This window comes from Plasmodium relictum, assembly GCF_900005765.1.
Source record: "Plasmodium relictum strain SGS1 genome assembly, contig: PRELSG_00_v1_95, whole genome shotgun sequence".
NCBI lineage: Eukaryota > Apicomplexa > Aconoidasida > Haemosporida > Plasmodiidae > Plasmodium > Plasmodium relictum.
This window is the reverse complement of record NW_021628759.1, coordinates 26,995-45,653: the sequence shown is the minus strand read 5'-3', so window position 1 is coordinate 45,653 and position 18,659 is coordinate 26,995. Positions and strand designations below refer to the sequence as shown.

Below are 18,659 nucleotides of genomic sequence, written 5' to 3'. Positions count from 1 at the left end.
CTAAAAAATAAAAAAAATAAAAAGATAAATTTTTTTATTAAGGTTGCAGCTTTGTGACTGAATCATACATTAAAAGTGTATGAATAACAAAAAAAAAAAAAAAAAAGAGAAAAGGAAAAGGTAAAGAGTAAAAAGAGGAAAAGGAAAAAGGAGAAATAAAGGGAAAACGAAAAAAAGAAAAAAGAAAAAAGAAAAAAGAAAAAAGAAAAATGAGAAATAAAAAAGAAAATAAGAAAAAAATAAAAATTAAAAAAGTAATGAGAAAAAAGAAATTTTTTAGTAATATGCAAAATCATTTGCATGTGTTTATATTTAATTAAAATACATTTTTTTTTTTATTATTAATAATAAAAAATAAAATAAAATAAAATAAACCAATCAATATTCTATAATTATTTTTCTTATTCAGTACATTTGCGAAATTTCTTTAAAAAAATCAACGTATTTTTGAATTATTAAGGTAGAAAAGGACAAGAAAAAAAAAAAAAAAACCATAGTAAATTTCATTTTTAATTAAAATAAATTTTAATTTAAAAAAATAAAAATTTTAATGAACTTTATTTATCTGTATTAATTCTAAGTTGAATGAAATAAAATTAGTTTAATATTTTCTTTTTGAATAAGATTTAAACTTATAAAAAAATGAATTTATGTAAATCCAAGAAAAATTGAAGTATTTTTACAAAAATAAAAAAAGAGAAAAAAAAAAAGAAAAAAATATTAGAGTTGTTCGAATTAATTTTACTAAAATTTAACATATTTTTAATTGGATAATTATCAAATTTTTTTATATAAGGTATATATCTTTGAATTAATAATATGAATATTTAAAAAAAAAAAAAGAAAGGTAAACATTTCACTGATAATGAAAAAAGAATTAAAAGGAAAAAAATTAAAAAGTTCTAATAACTGTATAAGCAAAAATTTAAAGGAAGAAAAGAAAAAAAAAAAAAAAAAAAAATTCGTGAATTTTAACAATATAGCTGACAAATGTTGTGAAGAAAATAAAAATAAATTAAATTATTTGTATTCTAAAGTAAATCCTAATGAATTAAAAATTTTAAGTAAAAAACAAAATATATTAGAAGGATATGATAAAAAAACAATTAAACATAATTTGTATAAAATAAATAATTTTCAAAATAACAGTTATGTATCAGGTGATAAAAATAAAAATTGTTATATTTCAGATACTGCAGATTCTAAAAATACTTATGAAACAAAAAATAAAAATATAAATAAAAATAATAAAAAAGTCTATGTACCTAATTTTAATTCTAATTTAAAAAATAACAATAAAGATAAGAAATCATTAAATGAAAATGGTATATCTTTTAAACAAAGTAATTATAATTTGTTGAAAGACAACTATGATAAAAATGAAAATTTAATACTAAAAAAGAAAAATTTTAAAAATAAAAACTTCAGTAGAAGCAGTTGTAAGAATACTAATTATTTTTTAAATTCTTCTAATAAGTTAAATTTAGCATATACACATAAAATATATAAAAATAATTATAATGTTTTCTGTAATAATTATAGCAAAAATAATAAAAATAAAAATCTAAAAAATGAAAATACATATAATTATAGTAAGGTAAATAAAAGCTACTATGGGGATACGAGTAAATATAAAAATAATAATAGCAATGCTGCATATCCAAATAATAATTTATCAATTAATAACAATAATTGTATAGATTCCTTTGATAATAGATATTTTGATGATGAAAATAAGAAATTTGGCATTGATAATAAATTTTATATTGGAAGAAATTACAATAGTAATGTATATAATAATAATGATTATAACGAAAACATATGCAATATTAATAATAATAATGATAATAATTTTAATATGAATAATTATCCTTATAAAGAGATGAATTATTCTTTAAATTATTCAAAAAATATACTTAATAATGAAAAAAAATTAAAGGAATTAAAAAATGAAAATATTAATAGTGAGGAAATTTTAAATAATTTAGAAATAAAGGAAAAGTTAAACAAAATTAAAATTGATGATCAGAATTTACTTTTGAGTAATATGGAATCAAAATTAAATATTCTCTGTGATATATTAAAATATATATTATATGTTAATGAAAATAATTGTATTCATATAATAAAATATGTTGTATACATATTAAAATATATTAAAAAAGACTTAGATTCATTAGGAGATTCTCATATTCATTTTAATATATTTGTTATCACATTAAATTTGTATTCATGCTTATGTGTAAAAGTTTTTACACAAAATAATACACTCAAAATTATCACTATAAAATGTCTTGTATTAATATTTGAAATATTGATTAAGTTGAAAAAGAATTCCTTCAATTTGTCTTATGTACTTTTTTTATACATAAATTATTTAAAGAATAATAAAAATGGAATTGATATATTAAAAAAAAAAAAAAGTATCAAAAGTAAAACTGTAAATAATGATGAGAAAATATACATAAAATTATTAAATTCCTTTTTAAATTTATTTTCATATTGTTCTGAAAGTCAAAGTAATTTAGTTAGAATGGAATCTTTAAAATCTTTTTGTTACATTTTGAATATGTTATATGAGAACAAAATGAAAAGAAGAAAAGAAATTAAAAATTCTGATAAATATTTTTTGTTTAGTAAAAATTTAATCATGGATTGCTTACTTACAAAAAAGGGAAATTTTCTAAAGGCATTTACTAGCAGTAAAATGATTTTTTTACAAAAGTACAATTTAAATTTTTTTAATAACTGTGGTGATTTTTCTAGTTATCACAAAGAAAATAGTGAACATGTAAAAAAAGAAATAAAAATGTTAAGTGAATATTCTAATGTTTTTTATTGTAACACTAATAAAAACTATACACAAAAAAAAAAAAATAACAATTCATGTAAATCAAATATTGCAACAAATGAACAAACATATAAAAATGCACCCATTAATTTAACGAACAATAATAAAATAGATGAAGGTCATTTCAATGAAAATATAAAAGAAAAAGATATTATATCAAATGAAGAAACATATAAAACTAGTGACAAAAATCTAGGAAAAAAGACTAAAACAAGGAGTTTAGTTTTATTAACAAATTTTGAAATAGTTCTAAATAGTGAGCCAAATAGTGGTTGGTTAACCAATAAAATAGATGATGAAGATGAAAATATTTTACTTTTTATATTTAAAATTTTTGACCTTTTTATAGATATCTATCATGATAGAGAGATTTACGAAATAATACTAAAAAGTATTGTTTTTTTTTTAAACCATGTTAATGTTAATATTTTTAGTTATGTAACTTATTTGATTATAAAAATTTCTAATATTATACCAATAAATAAAAGTTTTTTTAATAAATATATTTCAGTTCTCTTAAAAAATTTAAATAAGGATAGACGTAAACATATTTTTATTATGTTATCTTATTGCAAATATGAAAGAGATGGTATTTTTGTTCTATTAAATATATTAAGCAATTTATGTTTATACAATTTTAATTTTAGGACAAATATTCATTTGATTAACAATGAGTATAATGAAAATAATGTATTAACAACCACTATGGAAGATGAAAATATTTACACATCTTTAAATGCAAAAGAAAAAAATAATATTGATGAATTACAAGACAATAATGATACAAACATGAATGAAGTTTATGTAATAGATAATGTAATATATAATAATGAAGAATGGTATTATATACATTCTATATTAATTATGCTGTCATTTAATTACTCTAGTATAATATATAATTTTTTTTTTAATAAATTTCGAAAAAACTTTATACAGAATTGCAATAAATTTTTTCCTTATTTTAATTTATTTGAATGGACTTATAAATTTTGCTATTTTATTTCAAAAAATTCCTTTGATGAAAATTTTGAAAAAAAAATTATTACCAATCAAAAAAATTTTAATACTTTAGATGATTTTAGTGATTTTTCCATGAATTTCATAGCTAACAATACTAGTAGTAACAAAAATGAAAATGATAAAAATATTTATAAAGAGGAAATGTCATTAGAATTATTATCATACCAATTATATGCATTTTTAGAGTATCCTCATTGTGTTAAATTGAATTTAAGTTATAATGAAATTAGCTTTTGTTTTTTGTATATTGTTTTTTTATTGAACTTTTTCTTTAATAAAAAAATTAGTTTTTTTGAAGAAAATTGTTTTTTTTTTAAAAGAGGCATATGGCAATTAATCCATGAGCAAGCAAATTTAAAAACTAGTAACTTTTTGGACTATTTAGTTATATTGAAAAATTTCCATTTTTGCTATGTAAGTAATAATAAGGATTTAGTAATATTATTCGATAATATAAATCATATTTTCATAGATACTCATAAAAAAAAAAAAAAATACACCTATTATAGCAATGAAATAATGGAAGATACAATGGAAATAGTAACAGAAACTAATATTAAGAACATAAAAAATAAAATAGAAGAAGTAGATGCAAGGATAAATAAATCAAAATTAATGGAAAATAATATATTATGTGAAAATGTCGATAGTTATATATTAAATGATAATTTTAATGGTAACGAAGAAATAACAAATACTTCATTGAATGATTGTTATAAAAGTTTGTGCAATAATAATCATTTTCAGAATTTAGCATCCTTCCCTGAAAATAATTTAATTTTAATGAATATGAATATAAAAAAGAATATGGATGAAAAAAAAAATAAAATAGAAATTGAAACAATAAAAAAAAAAGAATTAAAAGAAAAAAGAACAAAAGATGAATCAAAAGAAGAAAAAGAAATAGAATTAAACGAAATAGAAAAGAAAAACATATATTTTAGACAGTCATATATAAAGTATTCAGAAAATTTGGTCGATGCAATCAATGAAAATATAGTCAGTAAAGTTTTATTTTTAATTCATTTAAGAGAGAATGTGAGGAATAAACATTATTTATGCTATGAGTTTTTTTTACGAAAACTAATAATTGATTTAGTTTCAGTTCAACTAATACATAAGCATAATTTTTTTAATACTTTATATGAATGCTCAACAAATCCAATCCTATCAGAAGACTTCTTCATAAATAATTTTAAAAGGAAAACAAAACATGTATTTGATTTAAATTCATATAATTTTGAATCCTCAGATTTGAATAATGAAGAAAAAAACTTCTGTGATATAGTTGATTTATCTGACATTAGTTATTTTAGTAAAAGTAATGATATTAAAACATCAAAAAATGATAATGAAAATAATGGCATAAATAAAAATAATAAGAAAAATAAAATGAACAGCAAAAGCTATATAAGTTTAAACGAAATAGGCAACCTAAATAATGAAATAGGAAATGTTATATTTGAAGGCAATCAAGGAAAAGTCAACAAAAAAAATACGAATAGTGAGTTAATAGATGAAAATAAAAATAACATAAATTGTATGCAAAGTATATATAGAAGATGCAAAGATGAAATTTTTTTTAAAGAAAATGCGAATTTAAAATTTTTGAAATATAAAATAAAAATAATGAATGACAAAGAGAAAATAAAAACGATTAGGAAAAAATTAGACTTAAAAAATAAATTTCAGGAATATTTTTACCATAAAAAACTAATTAATATAAATCATAAAATAAATAAAAATCTTATTAAAATTTTTTACTTATTCAATAATAATTATTTTCATTCGTTAAATATATCATATATATTTAACTATATCTTAAACAAAATTTATGATGAAAATAACTTTTTATATAATGTTTTATTAAATCATTTTGATAATTTTTCAATTTATGAAAGTGAATTGTATAATTTGAAGAATAAAGAAATTAATTTATTTAATGATTTACTGAACAACTTAAAAAAAATAAATCATGTTGAAATTTTAAAAGAAAGAGGATATTTAAAACATGTATTAGTTGGATTATATCGGATTTTTAAAGAAAAAAGTATAGATAATGATTTATATTCAGTGAACGTTGTAATAAATAATATATTAAAAAAAATTATAAATCACATAGAAAATGACGACTTTATAAATTATAAGAACTGTATTAAGTTTCCATTTTTGTTGTTATCCTTTTTTGATGTAAAAGTAAAATTAATTTTTGAAATAGAATCATATCAATCATACGAATTTGAAAAAGATTTTAAAAAAATTCTACATTTTTTGCCTTATTATATAAATGATTTTTTTAGTAGTTTGTATTTATGTATTGAATATGAAGAACTGTTCATTATAAATAATACAGAAAAAAAAAAAAATTTAAATCAACGAAATAATAATGAAATAAATATCAAGGAAATGCTATATTCAAATGATGATAATAATTTACTAACTTATAATTTCATGGTTGAAAATATATTATCAGAAGATTATTCATTGAAACATTTAAAAAGTTTAAATAAAAATAATAAAAAAGATACCAAGAATTCCTTATTTGCAAAAAGAAAAAAGTTGAAAGTTATGAATCAAAGTATGATCAATGATTCAGACTTTAATTTAGATGAAAGGTATTTAAGAAAAAATTGTATTGAAAAAAAAAAAGAAGAAACAAAAATTTGTAAGAAAATAAATAAGTCTAATTATCATAAAATAGATATTAGAGAATGGAATGTAAAGAGATGTACACTAAATAATATAAAGAATAATTTTTCAAATCATTACAGAAATATTATACATATTGAATTTAAAAAAAATATCGAAGTCAATTTTGATTACTATTCTACATTACCTATTAAATGTAAAGTTAATTTTTGTTATCACAATTTTAAAAATAACTTATTTTATACATTTCCGTTAGCACAAACTAAGAACATATATATCCATCCTTTGCCAACAATAATAAAAGAATAGTTTTAATTATTAAAAAAAAAAAGAAAAAGAAATTAATCATCATTTTATTTAAAATATATGAATATATACTCGTTTTTAATCTTAAATCCTTAATTATATTTGTAATTTTTTTTTCCTTTTTTATATTATTTTAAAATACAAAATTTTTTTCAAACTGTCTTTTCTTAGAATATTTGTTTGAATTTTTTTTTTAAATTTCCATATATTTAAGATATCAATTTATTTTCATAATGTATTTTAAAAATATTGTAATTAATATTTTATATTTTTTTGTTATTTTTTGAAAACTTTGAAAATTAAATGAGATTTTCCGATAATTAATGTTCTTTTTTTTTTTTTTTTTTTTTGTTATATATGACTATTACAATTTGAAAAAAAAAAAAAAAATAAATAAATAGTTTCTTTTAAATAGTTTTAAAAAATTACATATTTGGCAGCTTTATAAATACAAACATAAATTTGCTCTCAATTTAAAAAAAAAAAAAAATTAAAAAAAAAATTAAGATAATGAGGGCAAAAATTTAAAAAAGAAGCTTATTTAAAATGTTATTATTAGCATTTTTCTGAAAGTGATTAAAAGTAAAATCTTCATTTGAACCTACATTTGAGCTATCTTTTATTTTGACATAACTCTTTGAATTATCAAAACTATTTGATTTATCTAAAAAAAAAAAATGAATTTACATGTATATATATATTACATATAAAAGTATAAGTATTTATAAGGTAAAAATGATAAATACAGATTGAATATTTATATCTTTTGAATTAATATAAGTTTATAATTTTTTAGTTTTATTGTATTACTATTATCACAAATTAATTGATTTATTGATATATTTGAATAATTTAAAGTTTCTTTATTTTGACTGTTAACCATAATTTTTTTAGGTTTATTATTTTTTAAGTTATAAAAATTATTGAAATTACAAAGGTTGAATTGATTTTCTTTATTTAATAATTTTTTTTTTGAAAAATGAAAATTTCTTTTTGTTAGTAATTTTCTTGCAATTTTTCTACTTTTTTTATAGGCTTTTTCCTTTGATAAATCATTTTGATTACATTCTATATTTTCATTAGAATTATTTGCGGAGTTATATACCATAATGTTTTTTTTATTTGTATGTCTTTTTTTTTTATTAGTATCATTTTTTAGTGTCTCATTACCATTATATATGTTTATATTTGAATTTATATTGTTATAACTTAGATCCTTTAAGTTTTCTTTGCTAAAATAATTTATATTTTTCCCATTACTGCATTTGATAATACAATTATTTGATACATTACAATTTTTAGTATCATCTTTTAAAGCGTCACGATTATTTATATTTGAGTAATCATCACTTAAAATATACATATCACTGTTTGTATTATCATTGTCTTGATTATGTATTTCATTATTTTTTTTTACATTTTCTAATATATCTTTAAAATATTTATTTAAATCATTACATAAAACATTTTTAAAATTTTCTATTATTTTATCATTTTGATAATGATCTCTTTTATTATTTTTTATTTCATCTTCTTCATTTAAAGAATATATTCTTTGTTTAATATTTTTAGGTGGTAATATTATATCTTCATTATTTTTATATTTTTTTAAAAACACATTTTCACATTTATTTTTTTTTAAAAAAATATCAATATCATCTAAGTGGTCCGAATCCAGTGCTTCATTCTTTTTATTTTCAATTTTTTCTATCTCTTCAAAATCAGAATTAATGTCACAACTTTTTTTTGTATTGATAATTATTTTATTTACAGCTTTCTCAAAAAGGCAATGTAATTCAGTTTTTTTATTTCTACAATCTAGAAAATTTTCAAATTCTTCATCTTCAGATAAAGTAAGATTTAAAATATCATAATAGTAGTTACTTTTACACGAAAATAAAGGGTATTTCATTTTTACTTTTTCTTTTATGAAATTCTATTTTTGCCAATTTTTTTTATATATAAAAAAAAAAAAGACAAAAAAAAATTCTACAACTAAAACAAAAAAATTATATACCAAAAGTTTTCAGGGATACATAAGATCACATTTTCAAAATATTACACTTTTTATAAAATAATTAAAAAACTAAGTAGAAGGAATATTGTGTAAAATGATTTTTTATATATTAAATAAAAGTACACTTTTTATTTTTCTTTTAGACTAATAAATGAATATAAAAAAAAAAAAGGAAAAAAAAGAAATAATAACAAATAATGATGTAAGAATATTGTTTAAATATAATATTCATTTTTACTGAACATGCACAATTGTAATGAAATATGAAATTTGATGTATATACACCTTTTCAAAATAAAAGAAAAACATATAGGTATTTATCTCTTTATTAATAATACATCAATTTAAAAAATTAGTTCTTATTGAAAAGAATTTATTTAACAGTATTGGTCTTTTATTTTTTAATTTTTTTTTATATAAATGCAAAGTTTTATATACATATTTTCAAAGGAGGTAATATAGGGCTTTTCTTTTTAGAAATAATTACACATTTATCTATGTAGAATTAAATTGAAGGAAAACTCTTTTCATTCTATTTATTTCTTTATAAGATAAATTTTTTTTTTATGAATAAAAGAGATTCTATAAATTAAACTTTTTGATTCATTTTATAAAATGAACGTACATTTTAAGTAAATAAATTACAACCATTATAATTTTAGTAAACAACAAAAAAAGAAATAACTAAAATTATTTTATATTTTTTTAAAAAAAGGAGAAATATAATAATAATATATTTAATTAGTTTAGTTCATACATTGTTTCAAATTATTTTTCGTAAATGTGCAATTTTTTATATAAAAAAATAATACTTGTAAGTTAAAAGTTTTAGTATTTTTTAGTTATATATATTTCAATATTTGTAGAATTAAAATTTATTGTATTTTTACAAAGTTTGTTCAGTAAATTAGTTTAAATAACATAAAAATAAAATAATTTCTAATTAAGATAAAGAAGTCATATTTTTTAAATACTCTCATTTGACTTAACACTTTCAATTTTTAATACTAAGAGTAAAAATATAAATAAATATAAATATTACTTTATGATATAGTAAAATATTGAAAAATTTGTTCAAAAATTTAAATGAAGTTTATTTGTTAAAATTTTCTTATTAAAAAATTTTTAAATAATATATATATATATAAATATTTTTTTTTGTAGTAATTTTAAAATATATGAAATGAAATTTTTATATTTAAAGCTTTCTTTAAGATATATTTATTTTTTTTTCTTCAATTCTCTATATTTAAAATATTTAAAAATTGAGAATTACTTCAATATATTATTACCAAATAATTATATTGAAGGAAAGAAAATTTTTTAATTTATATAAAAAAGTATGTATAAGGACACATAAGTTTATAAATTTTTTAATTAATATTTGACAAAAGCTTTTCAAAACTATTATATATCTATTTTTTTTACATTCTTATATAAATATGCATCTAGAAGAAAAAAAAAAAAATTATAATGATATTTTGTTAAACTTGTGTTTAACTAAGGATGATAAAATTGAATCTGTCTTATATAAAGTAGTTATGCTTTCTCTATTTTTTTTTTTTTAGTTAAATTTTTTTTAATGAAATATATATCATTCTAATATATATATATATATTTTTTTTTTTTTTATAGCTAATCCCTTTATTATTAGATGAAATTTTAACTAGCGAAATATGTTTAAGAAAAACATTAATAGAAATAATTAGTAATTGTATATTAAGATGTAAATCCTTTGAAAATATTAAAATTCCATTTTTGAAAATTATTGATAATTATTTTCAAAATATTAATAAAGAGTCAACTAGTAGAATATTATATAACAGTACATTATGTATATTTTTAGATCTAGGTTTTAAAAATGTAAATGATGAAGATAAAATAAGATTTCAACAAATAATAATCAAAAATGCGGATCAGCTAACGATAAATAAAGAAATATGCATATGCATGATCATAAAATTTATTGAATGCCTAGAGGTTTTAAATAATAATAAAAATAAGGATGTAATGAATGAATACATTTCAATTTATTCTAAGAGTGAAGATAATAAAATTATTAAATTCGTAGAATATATTAATGAATTTTTACTAATACCAATATATTGTAAAGACTTTAGTGAAATAAAATTTCTTGATGCAGATGTGATAAAAAATTACAAACAAAAATTATTTGATAATAAAAATTATTCTGTAAAAAATCACATAAAAATGAAAAAAAATGTATTAAACTTTTTGAGTAATTTTATAAAAAATGATAATTTAGCTTTTTCATCATATATTATTTGTTCATTTGAAAAGTATGATGAAATAAAAGATTTTGCAAATTCATTAATTCAAAGTAAAAAAAGATTTATAGATTTTAACAATATATCTTTTATAAATCTAAATTTTGAAATAATTAAATATTTCGATAACAAAATTTACTCTTTTAATTATATCATAAAAATATTAAGCTTATTTCAAAATAGTTCTATTTTGGCTAACCATGACAAATATTTACGTTTAATTTTAAGTTACATTTTTTTTTTTTTTTTTTTTTATGATGTAAATAATTCAGATTTTTTAAAAGAGTTTACTAAATTTAAGACAATATTTAATGATGAAACAAAATTTACTAAATATTTAAGTGAAAATAAATATTCTATCAAATTAAAAAATGTAGATATGCTAAAATGCTTGTTTGATCTAATGCTATCTATATTAGAAAATACAAAAAATATTTATATTCAGTATTATAATAATTATATTTTTCATTTATTATTTTGTTTTTTGAAGGAAAAATATGATGATAATAATAATTATAATTTCATTGCAAATATTTCAACAATAACAGAAAATTTTCTTGAATTAAATAATAATGATGAAAAAATAAATTTAATTGTTCTAAATAAATCTTTTATACTTACATATATATTTTTTGATAAGTTAAAAAGATACAAAAAAAATAAGAATGATTCTTATGTAATATATAATAATATAATAAAAGTTTTATCATCTTTAGAAAAATATTATAAAAATATTATAAATATGAAAAGTGTTGAAAATGAAACCTACTTAATATATAAGAAAATAAATATTACTGATATTAATATTGAAAACATATCGTTTGAAATAAATGAAAATAGTAATGAAGATTTCAGTAAATATGAAAAATGTAAAAGTTTAAAATATTTTATAATTCAAAATATTGTTAATTTATTGGATAAATTTATCATTTTTTCTGATAATATTTTATTAATCAGTGCAATTTTGAAATGGTCTGTTAACATTTTTTGTCATACAAGTTGTGAATTTAGGTACTATTCTTTATTATATGAGAATAGTAATGATATTATTTTATCTGATGTTGCAAAAGATTACTTAAATTTATATAAGGAAAGCAAGTTATCATTTGATAAGTACATTTTTTTTATTTCCAAAAAATTGTTTAATATTAAGGATATAGATACAATTAATTTTTTCACCAGTAATATATGTATTAATCAAAAAAAAAATGAAGATAAAATTCTTTATGAAAATGAAAATAATGACACAAAAGATAACTTAGATTATACAACAATGTACAATAATTTCTTTTTAATAAATGATATGGAATCTCTTATAGAATATTCAAATATAAATTACCAAAATTTTAATATACAACATTTACATAATTTAATTAAGTATATAGATAATATAAATTTTACGTATTTTTCATTTACAGAAAGCATTAATTATACAATTTTAATCTTAGATATATTTTTATTACATACAGTAAACTTTGAGAATATTTTAAAAGTTGATAATTTTATATTATACTGCACTATTTTTTTATCAGTTATAAAAAATTTGAAAAATTTTTTAAGTAACTCAGAAAAATTAGAAAATTCAAAGAATTGTAAAGATAATGTTTTAAAAAATAGTCAAATCATATATAGTAATATACAAATTTTAATAGAACGAAGATTGCATTTAATTTTAAATAACCTGTTATATACTGAAAATAATAAATTAATAAAAGCAACTAGTAAATTATTAACAAAAATATATATGCTAAAGAAAGAAAATAATTGTATATCATTTGATAACCTTATCAATTTTCTCATTTCTATGAACTTTGAAAAGATAGATATAAATAGTAAGAAGGAAATTAATATGACATGCTCCCTTATATTTTTTTTTGGTAACCTTATAAAAAAAGAGAAGGTCTTTTATAAAAAATATTATGGTATTTTAGAAAAAATTACGAATTATTTTCTTTATATATATTTCAACTATATAACGGAAAATAAAAACTTTGAAAATATAATTTTTAAATATTGCATTAATTTCTTTTATCTAACTTTTTTTTCTAAAAATCTTTTACATAGCTGGAAAAATATAATAAGAGAAAATAGTTATGCGAAATTGAAACATTCAAGCGATGATTATATATTTATTTATCCTTATATAACTCGTATATTTATGAAAATATTATATTATGCAAAGGAAGATATTAATAAAAATTTGTCATTGGTAAAAAATATATTAAAATTTTTAAGTTGTTTACCAACTTTAAAAGATAAAAATATTAATACATTATTGAAAGAAGACATAAAATGCACTTTACATTTAGAACAATTTCAAATTCAAAAATTATATGCTCATTATATATCTCATATATTTTTAAAATTAGATCAAATAAATTCAAATCATGTATCATATGATTTTTTAAAATATATTTTCGATAGTTGTAAATATTCATCAGATTGTGATCATATAGAAACTAGAAATAAATTTGTGTGTATAATTATGTTTTACATAATATATTATAACCCATTTTTAGAATATATAAAAGAAAATGCTTGTGCAATTGGGGATTTTTTTATGTCTATTATTAAAATAAGAAGTGATATATATTCTGAATATAGTTTTTTAGGTTTAAGTGTTTTGTTTTTTTCTCTTTCTATTCAATGCAATTTGAATATTAATGATATTTATCTATTAGAAAAAAATTTTAAATTTTTAAAAAAAGAACAATGTAATAGTGATATTAAACACATAGCTAAAGTAGATTTTTTTTTAAATAATAAGAAAACTAATACAAATAGTTTAAATAAAATAGAATTTAAAAGTATAAATACAGTTGATTGTCCTGAATGTAAAATAAATATAAAGAACAATATTCATAAAAAGAAAGAAATGAAAAATATAGATTTTACATTTCTTAATAAGGGAAAATCATATTTTAATAGTCTATCCATTTTCTATGAAGAAAATATAGATGAACTAAATAGTACATATGAAAAGTCAGATAAAAATATATATAACAATATGTATATGAAAAAAGTAGATAAATTCACAATAGAAAAATATGTAGAGACTCTATATAACTTTTTTAATAATATTGGTGATAATTCACTTTATAAAATTCTTCTTAGAAAAAAAGAGAGGGAAGTAGATGACACTTTTATAACTGAAATAAAAAAATTTGAATGTAAAAAAGACTATGTCTTAAAAAATATATATGAAAATATTAATAATGAAGGAAATTACGATTTAATTAATCATTACATTTGTTTAAGTAGATATTGTTTTAACTATATATATATATTTTTATTTATGCAATACTCTGATTTAATGATATTTAATTACGATAAAAAAATAAAAGAATTCTTTTTTTTTCCTGATTTTATATATGATAAGAGTTATGAGATTTCTCACTTATTAAATAAAACTAATAATGTTATAGATAATTTTAGTAAAAATGAAAAAGAATTATGTAATATACCTTTTTTTCGTGATGATATAGACAATGTATTTGATTTTAAAAAAGTAAATAAGAGATTTTGTATTATCGTAAAATATATTTATAAAAAATTATTAATCAGTGAGATAAAAGCTCGTAATGAAATAATTAAATTTAAAATATTTCAGTTTGTATCAATAAAAGATGTAAGCAAAACTATGATTAAAATAGAAAAGGATTTCTTAAAAATGAATTATGAAGTTACTGAATCTATTTGTTGTATAAATGCACTTAATATAGAATTAACAAATTTTTTTTTAACTAATAATGAAATAATAAATGAAGCCATATTAAGATTCTTGATTGAATTTCTGAATAAAATGGATTTAAAGATTTTTGCACAAGAAATTTTTTATTATTTGTTTTTCATATGTACTATAATAAATTCATATATTTTGGATATAAAATTATGCATAACATTCTTAAATACTTTCAAAAGCTGTTGTATTAAATTTTCAAATATTTTTGAACAATTGAGTTTAGAAGATAAAATTGAGACTAATATTTTTTTGTGCTATAATAGAAACAAAGATATTTATGAAGATGGAAATAAAGATGATTATGAAAAGCTATATAAAAGCTTTTATAGTAATATAAATATAAAAAATTATAACGACATAAATGATGAATATTTTGATGATATAAATAAAGAAGTTTTTAATAATATAAGTAATATAAATGTAATTATATTTAGATTACTGCAATATCATAAGAAAAAAATAGGTGACAAAAAATTGGAGTTATATTTTATAGACTGTTTAAATAGTTGTATAATTTCATGCGTTAATATTAATTTTAATTTAAAAATTTTATTAGAATTTTATATAACAAATAGTGAAAAACTTGAAAACAACTATAATGAATTAAAAATAAATGATAATAAGAATGAGAATGAGACTTATAAGGAAAAAGAAATTTTTTTTGGAAAATTGGCTAAATATAATAATTCAGATAAGCAGAAAGAAGTTTTAGAGAAAATAGTAGGTAACTATAGTCACGCTTCAGATGTTGAGGAAACAATAAAATATATTTTGACTTTATTAAATCATAGCAATGATAAATTTATTTTAAGTAATATTTCTTTTACAATTATTAAACTGTTAATTAGATATGAAGCATTATCAGATAATATATTTTTGATTGTTAATTTATACATAAATGTTTTTGGTATCATTTCTGATTTTATTTCAAAAAATTTACATAAGAATTATTTAGTTTATGTAAATGATTTGCTTTATTATTTAGTAAATAATATTCCATTTTATCATTATATAAAATTTGTGAATTCTCACTTATTAAAAGATCATTCCGAATTATATATAAATGTTGGAGATATTCAAAATATTAGAAATTATTCCAGTATCATCATTTTATATCTGTTAAAAAAAAATTTACTTATTGATTTAGACGATGAACAAATTTTTAGAGATAAAAAGAAGGTAGATAATATTAGAATATTTGAAGAAATGAAAATTATTAATAGTGTAATAGATGATATAAAAGAATTCTTGAAAATAAATAACTTTAAAATGATAATTCAGAAAGAAAGTACTTATTTAGAAAGTATGGATAAGGATATATTTAATGATGATTTATCTAGTGAAATGTTTTCAAAATTAATTGAAGAAATAAAAGATAATTCAAAGATAATATGCTACAATATTATTTCTTATATTAATGAAAATAATTATTTAGTAGTAGATGAATATGAAAATGTTGAAAATATGATAAAAAATGAAATAAAAGGAAAATTAAATTCATTTAAATATGAAGGTACCATAAATATGCCACTTATATGTAGCATAATAGACATTATAACTAAAGAAATTATTAATATATTGAAAAAAGAATTTAATAGAAAAAAATTATTTGATGAGGAAAATAAAAGATTATTAGTAAAAATAGAATCAAAATTGATTTCAAGGAGTTTTATTATCATGAATATTAAAAATTGTGAAAATTATAAAAATGTTTATGAAATTTTGCAAAAAAGAAATATTTTTCATTTTTATAAATTTTTTAATGAATATATTGAAGAATTCCATATTTTTATTGACTCTAAATTTTTGAAAGATAAGAAAGCTTCTTTAATATCGATGGATAATTTTATTGAATCATTTATTGACATTTATAAAAGTGATAATTATGATGAATTAGATTCAGGAAATATACATAATTTTTTAGATTTATATGTAAAATTAAAAAGTTTATTGAGGGAATATTCAAACAGTGATATTAATCATTTTATAATTTTTCCCATTTTAAAATCTCTTAATTTTATCTTCTTATTAATATTTAGAAGAAAACAAAAAGAAAATTTATTAAATATAAAAAATTATATTAACATATCTGAAAAAAAAGTGGATATTGATTTATGTGAATTATATTATACTTTTGATGACATCTTAGATGTTTTTATTAAAGTTAAAGACTATGAAATATTTCAACATATGTATATTTTTCTTTTTAATATTCCTTCTTTTTTTATTAGAAATTTTAATTTTGTAAAATTATATAAATGTATCACTTTTTTTATGAATATTTATTTTAAAAATAGTTATGAAATAGATAATTATGATAGTAATTTTTATCTCCATTTTTCTAAATTAAGTATTTGTATATTCTCTTTTTTTTTGGTTAAAAATAACTTAAATGTATGGTTAAATTTTTTTAATTTTGAATTTTTAAATAAGTTTATAAAAATGGATAATTTGAATAGCTATATTTTTGATATAGATAAAATTAGTAATGAAGAAGATATTTTTAAGAATATTTATTTTTATGAAAATAATTTTTTTAACAATAATATAAAGGTAGACGTTGAAAAAAATAATTTCGTCGATATTTTGCCATCTAAAGGGATATATAAGTATATAAATGATAATCGAAGTGAAAGTTTGAATGACAACAATAGAAATTTAAGAGATGATGAAACAATTGAAGTTTTAGAAATTAATAAAAATTTGTACTCAAATATTAAAGAAGAGTTTTTTGATTATTTGAGAAAACTATTATTCATTTTATTTGAGAATAGCAAGAATAATTATAATATATTAAGTTTAATAAAAACATTTTTTCAATTTATGTTTTATAATAAAATATACTTTTTTGAAGTAGGTAATACAAAGACATGGGAAAAAATTTATAACTATATTTACTTATTGATCAAAACAAATAAAACTAAAAAGGTTTTTGAACATTTGATGCATATATTAAATATATTGTTGTGTATCTATAATTCATACAGCTATAAAAATGAAAATGATAGAAACATTTATTTGGATATTAAAATTAATGAATTTTATAATTATTATGATGAGTCTAATGATAATAGAAAAGATTCTCCTAATTTTATATTCGTCATGTTTTTTAAAATTAGAGAAAAATCTAAAGAATTAGCATTTCCCAATTATATTATTCAAAATTTAAAATATTCAATCATGCTGAATTTTCCTCACTTTTTTTTATAAGAAAAAAAAAACTTTAAGTTGTTTTGTTTCTTACGCTCATATAAAGTATGTAAATAAATAAAATTTCAAAATAGTTTTTATGTATTATAAACAAATACGTTTATAGAATAACTCACATTTTAACATATATTTTATTATATTACTTATTATAATTTTTCTTTCTTTGATAATTTTAGTTTTTATTATTTTATTTTATATTTATACTTGCCTTTTAAATGGCTTATTTTTTAATATATATATATTTGTTGCATTTCTAATGTTTTAATGAACTAAAAAAACAGAATAAAATTATAAAGCATATGAAACGTTTCTTTGAATTTTAGGGGAAATTTAAGACATAACTCTTATGATAAATTAAATAACATATTTTGCAGGAATTTTATAATTTTTGTTTAATTAATTTTAGTTATTTTTTGAATCATTCTTTAAAAAAATATATTTTTCCTTTTTTTCTTTTTTTTCTAAATACAATTGTATAACTATAAATAAGAATAAAATATTTTAGTTTAATAATTAAAAAAAAAAAAAAATAGTATTAATGAATAAAGATGTAAAAGGAAGTTATAAGTTTTTATG

The 18,659-nt window shown here is 17.2% G+C and overlaps 3 protein-coding genes across 3 annotated transcripts; 2 read left to right on the top strand and 1 right to left on the bottom strand.

The window, feature by feature from the left end:
* Positions 1-865: 865 nt before the first annotated feature.
* PRELSG_0009100 (conserved Plasmodium protein, unknown function) lies at positions 866-6,829 on the top strand (the record flags this gene model as incomplete). The annotated part of the gene is made up of 1 exon (XM_028677023.1): positions 866-6,829. The coding sequence occupies one exon, from the start codon at positions 866-868 to the stop codon at positions 6,827-6,829; it is 5,964 nt and encodes a 1,987-aa protein (XP_028531284.1).
* A 521-nt stretch (positions 6,830-7,350) lies between these two features.
* On the bottom strand, positions 7,351-8,738 carry PRELSG_0009000 (conserved Plasmodium protein, unknown function; the record flags this gene model as incomplete). The annotated part of the gene is made up of 2 exons (XM_028677012.1): positions 7,351-7,490; positions 7,637-8,738. The coding sequence occupies 2 exons, from the start codon at positions 8,736-8,738 to the stop codon at positions 7,351-7,353; spliced, it is 1,242 nt and encodes a 413-aa protein (XP_028531283.1).
* A 1,547-nt stretch (positions 8,739-10,285) lies between these two features.
* Positions 10,286-18,083, top strand: PRELSG_0008900 (conserved Plasmodium protein, unknown function; the record flags this gene model as incomplete). The annotated part of the gene is made up of 2 exons (XM_028677001.1): positions 10,286-10,378; positions 10,479-18,083. The coding sequence occupies 2 exons, from the start codon at positions 10,286-10,288 to the stop codon at positions 18,081-18,083; spliced, it is 7,698 nt and encodes a 2,565-aa protein (XP_028531282.1).
* Between the last annotated feature and the right edge of the window lie 576 nt (positions 18,084-18,659).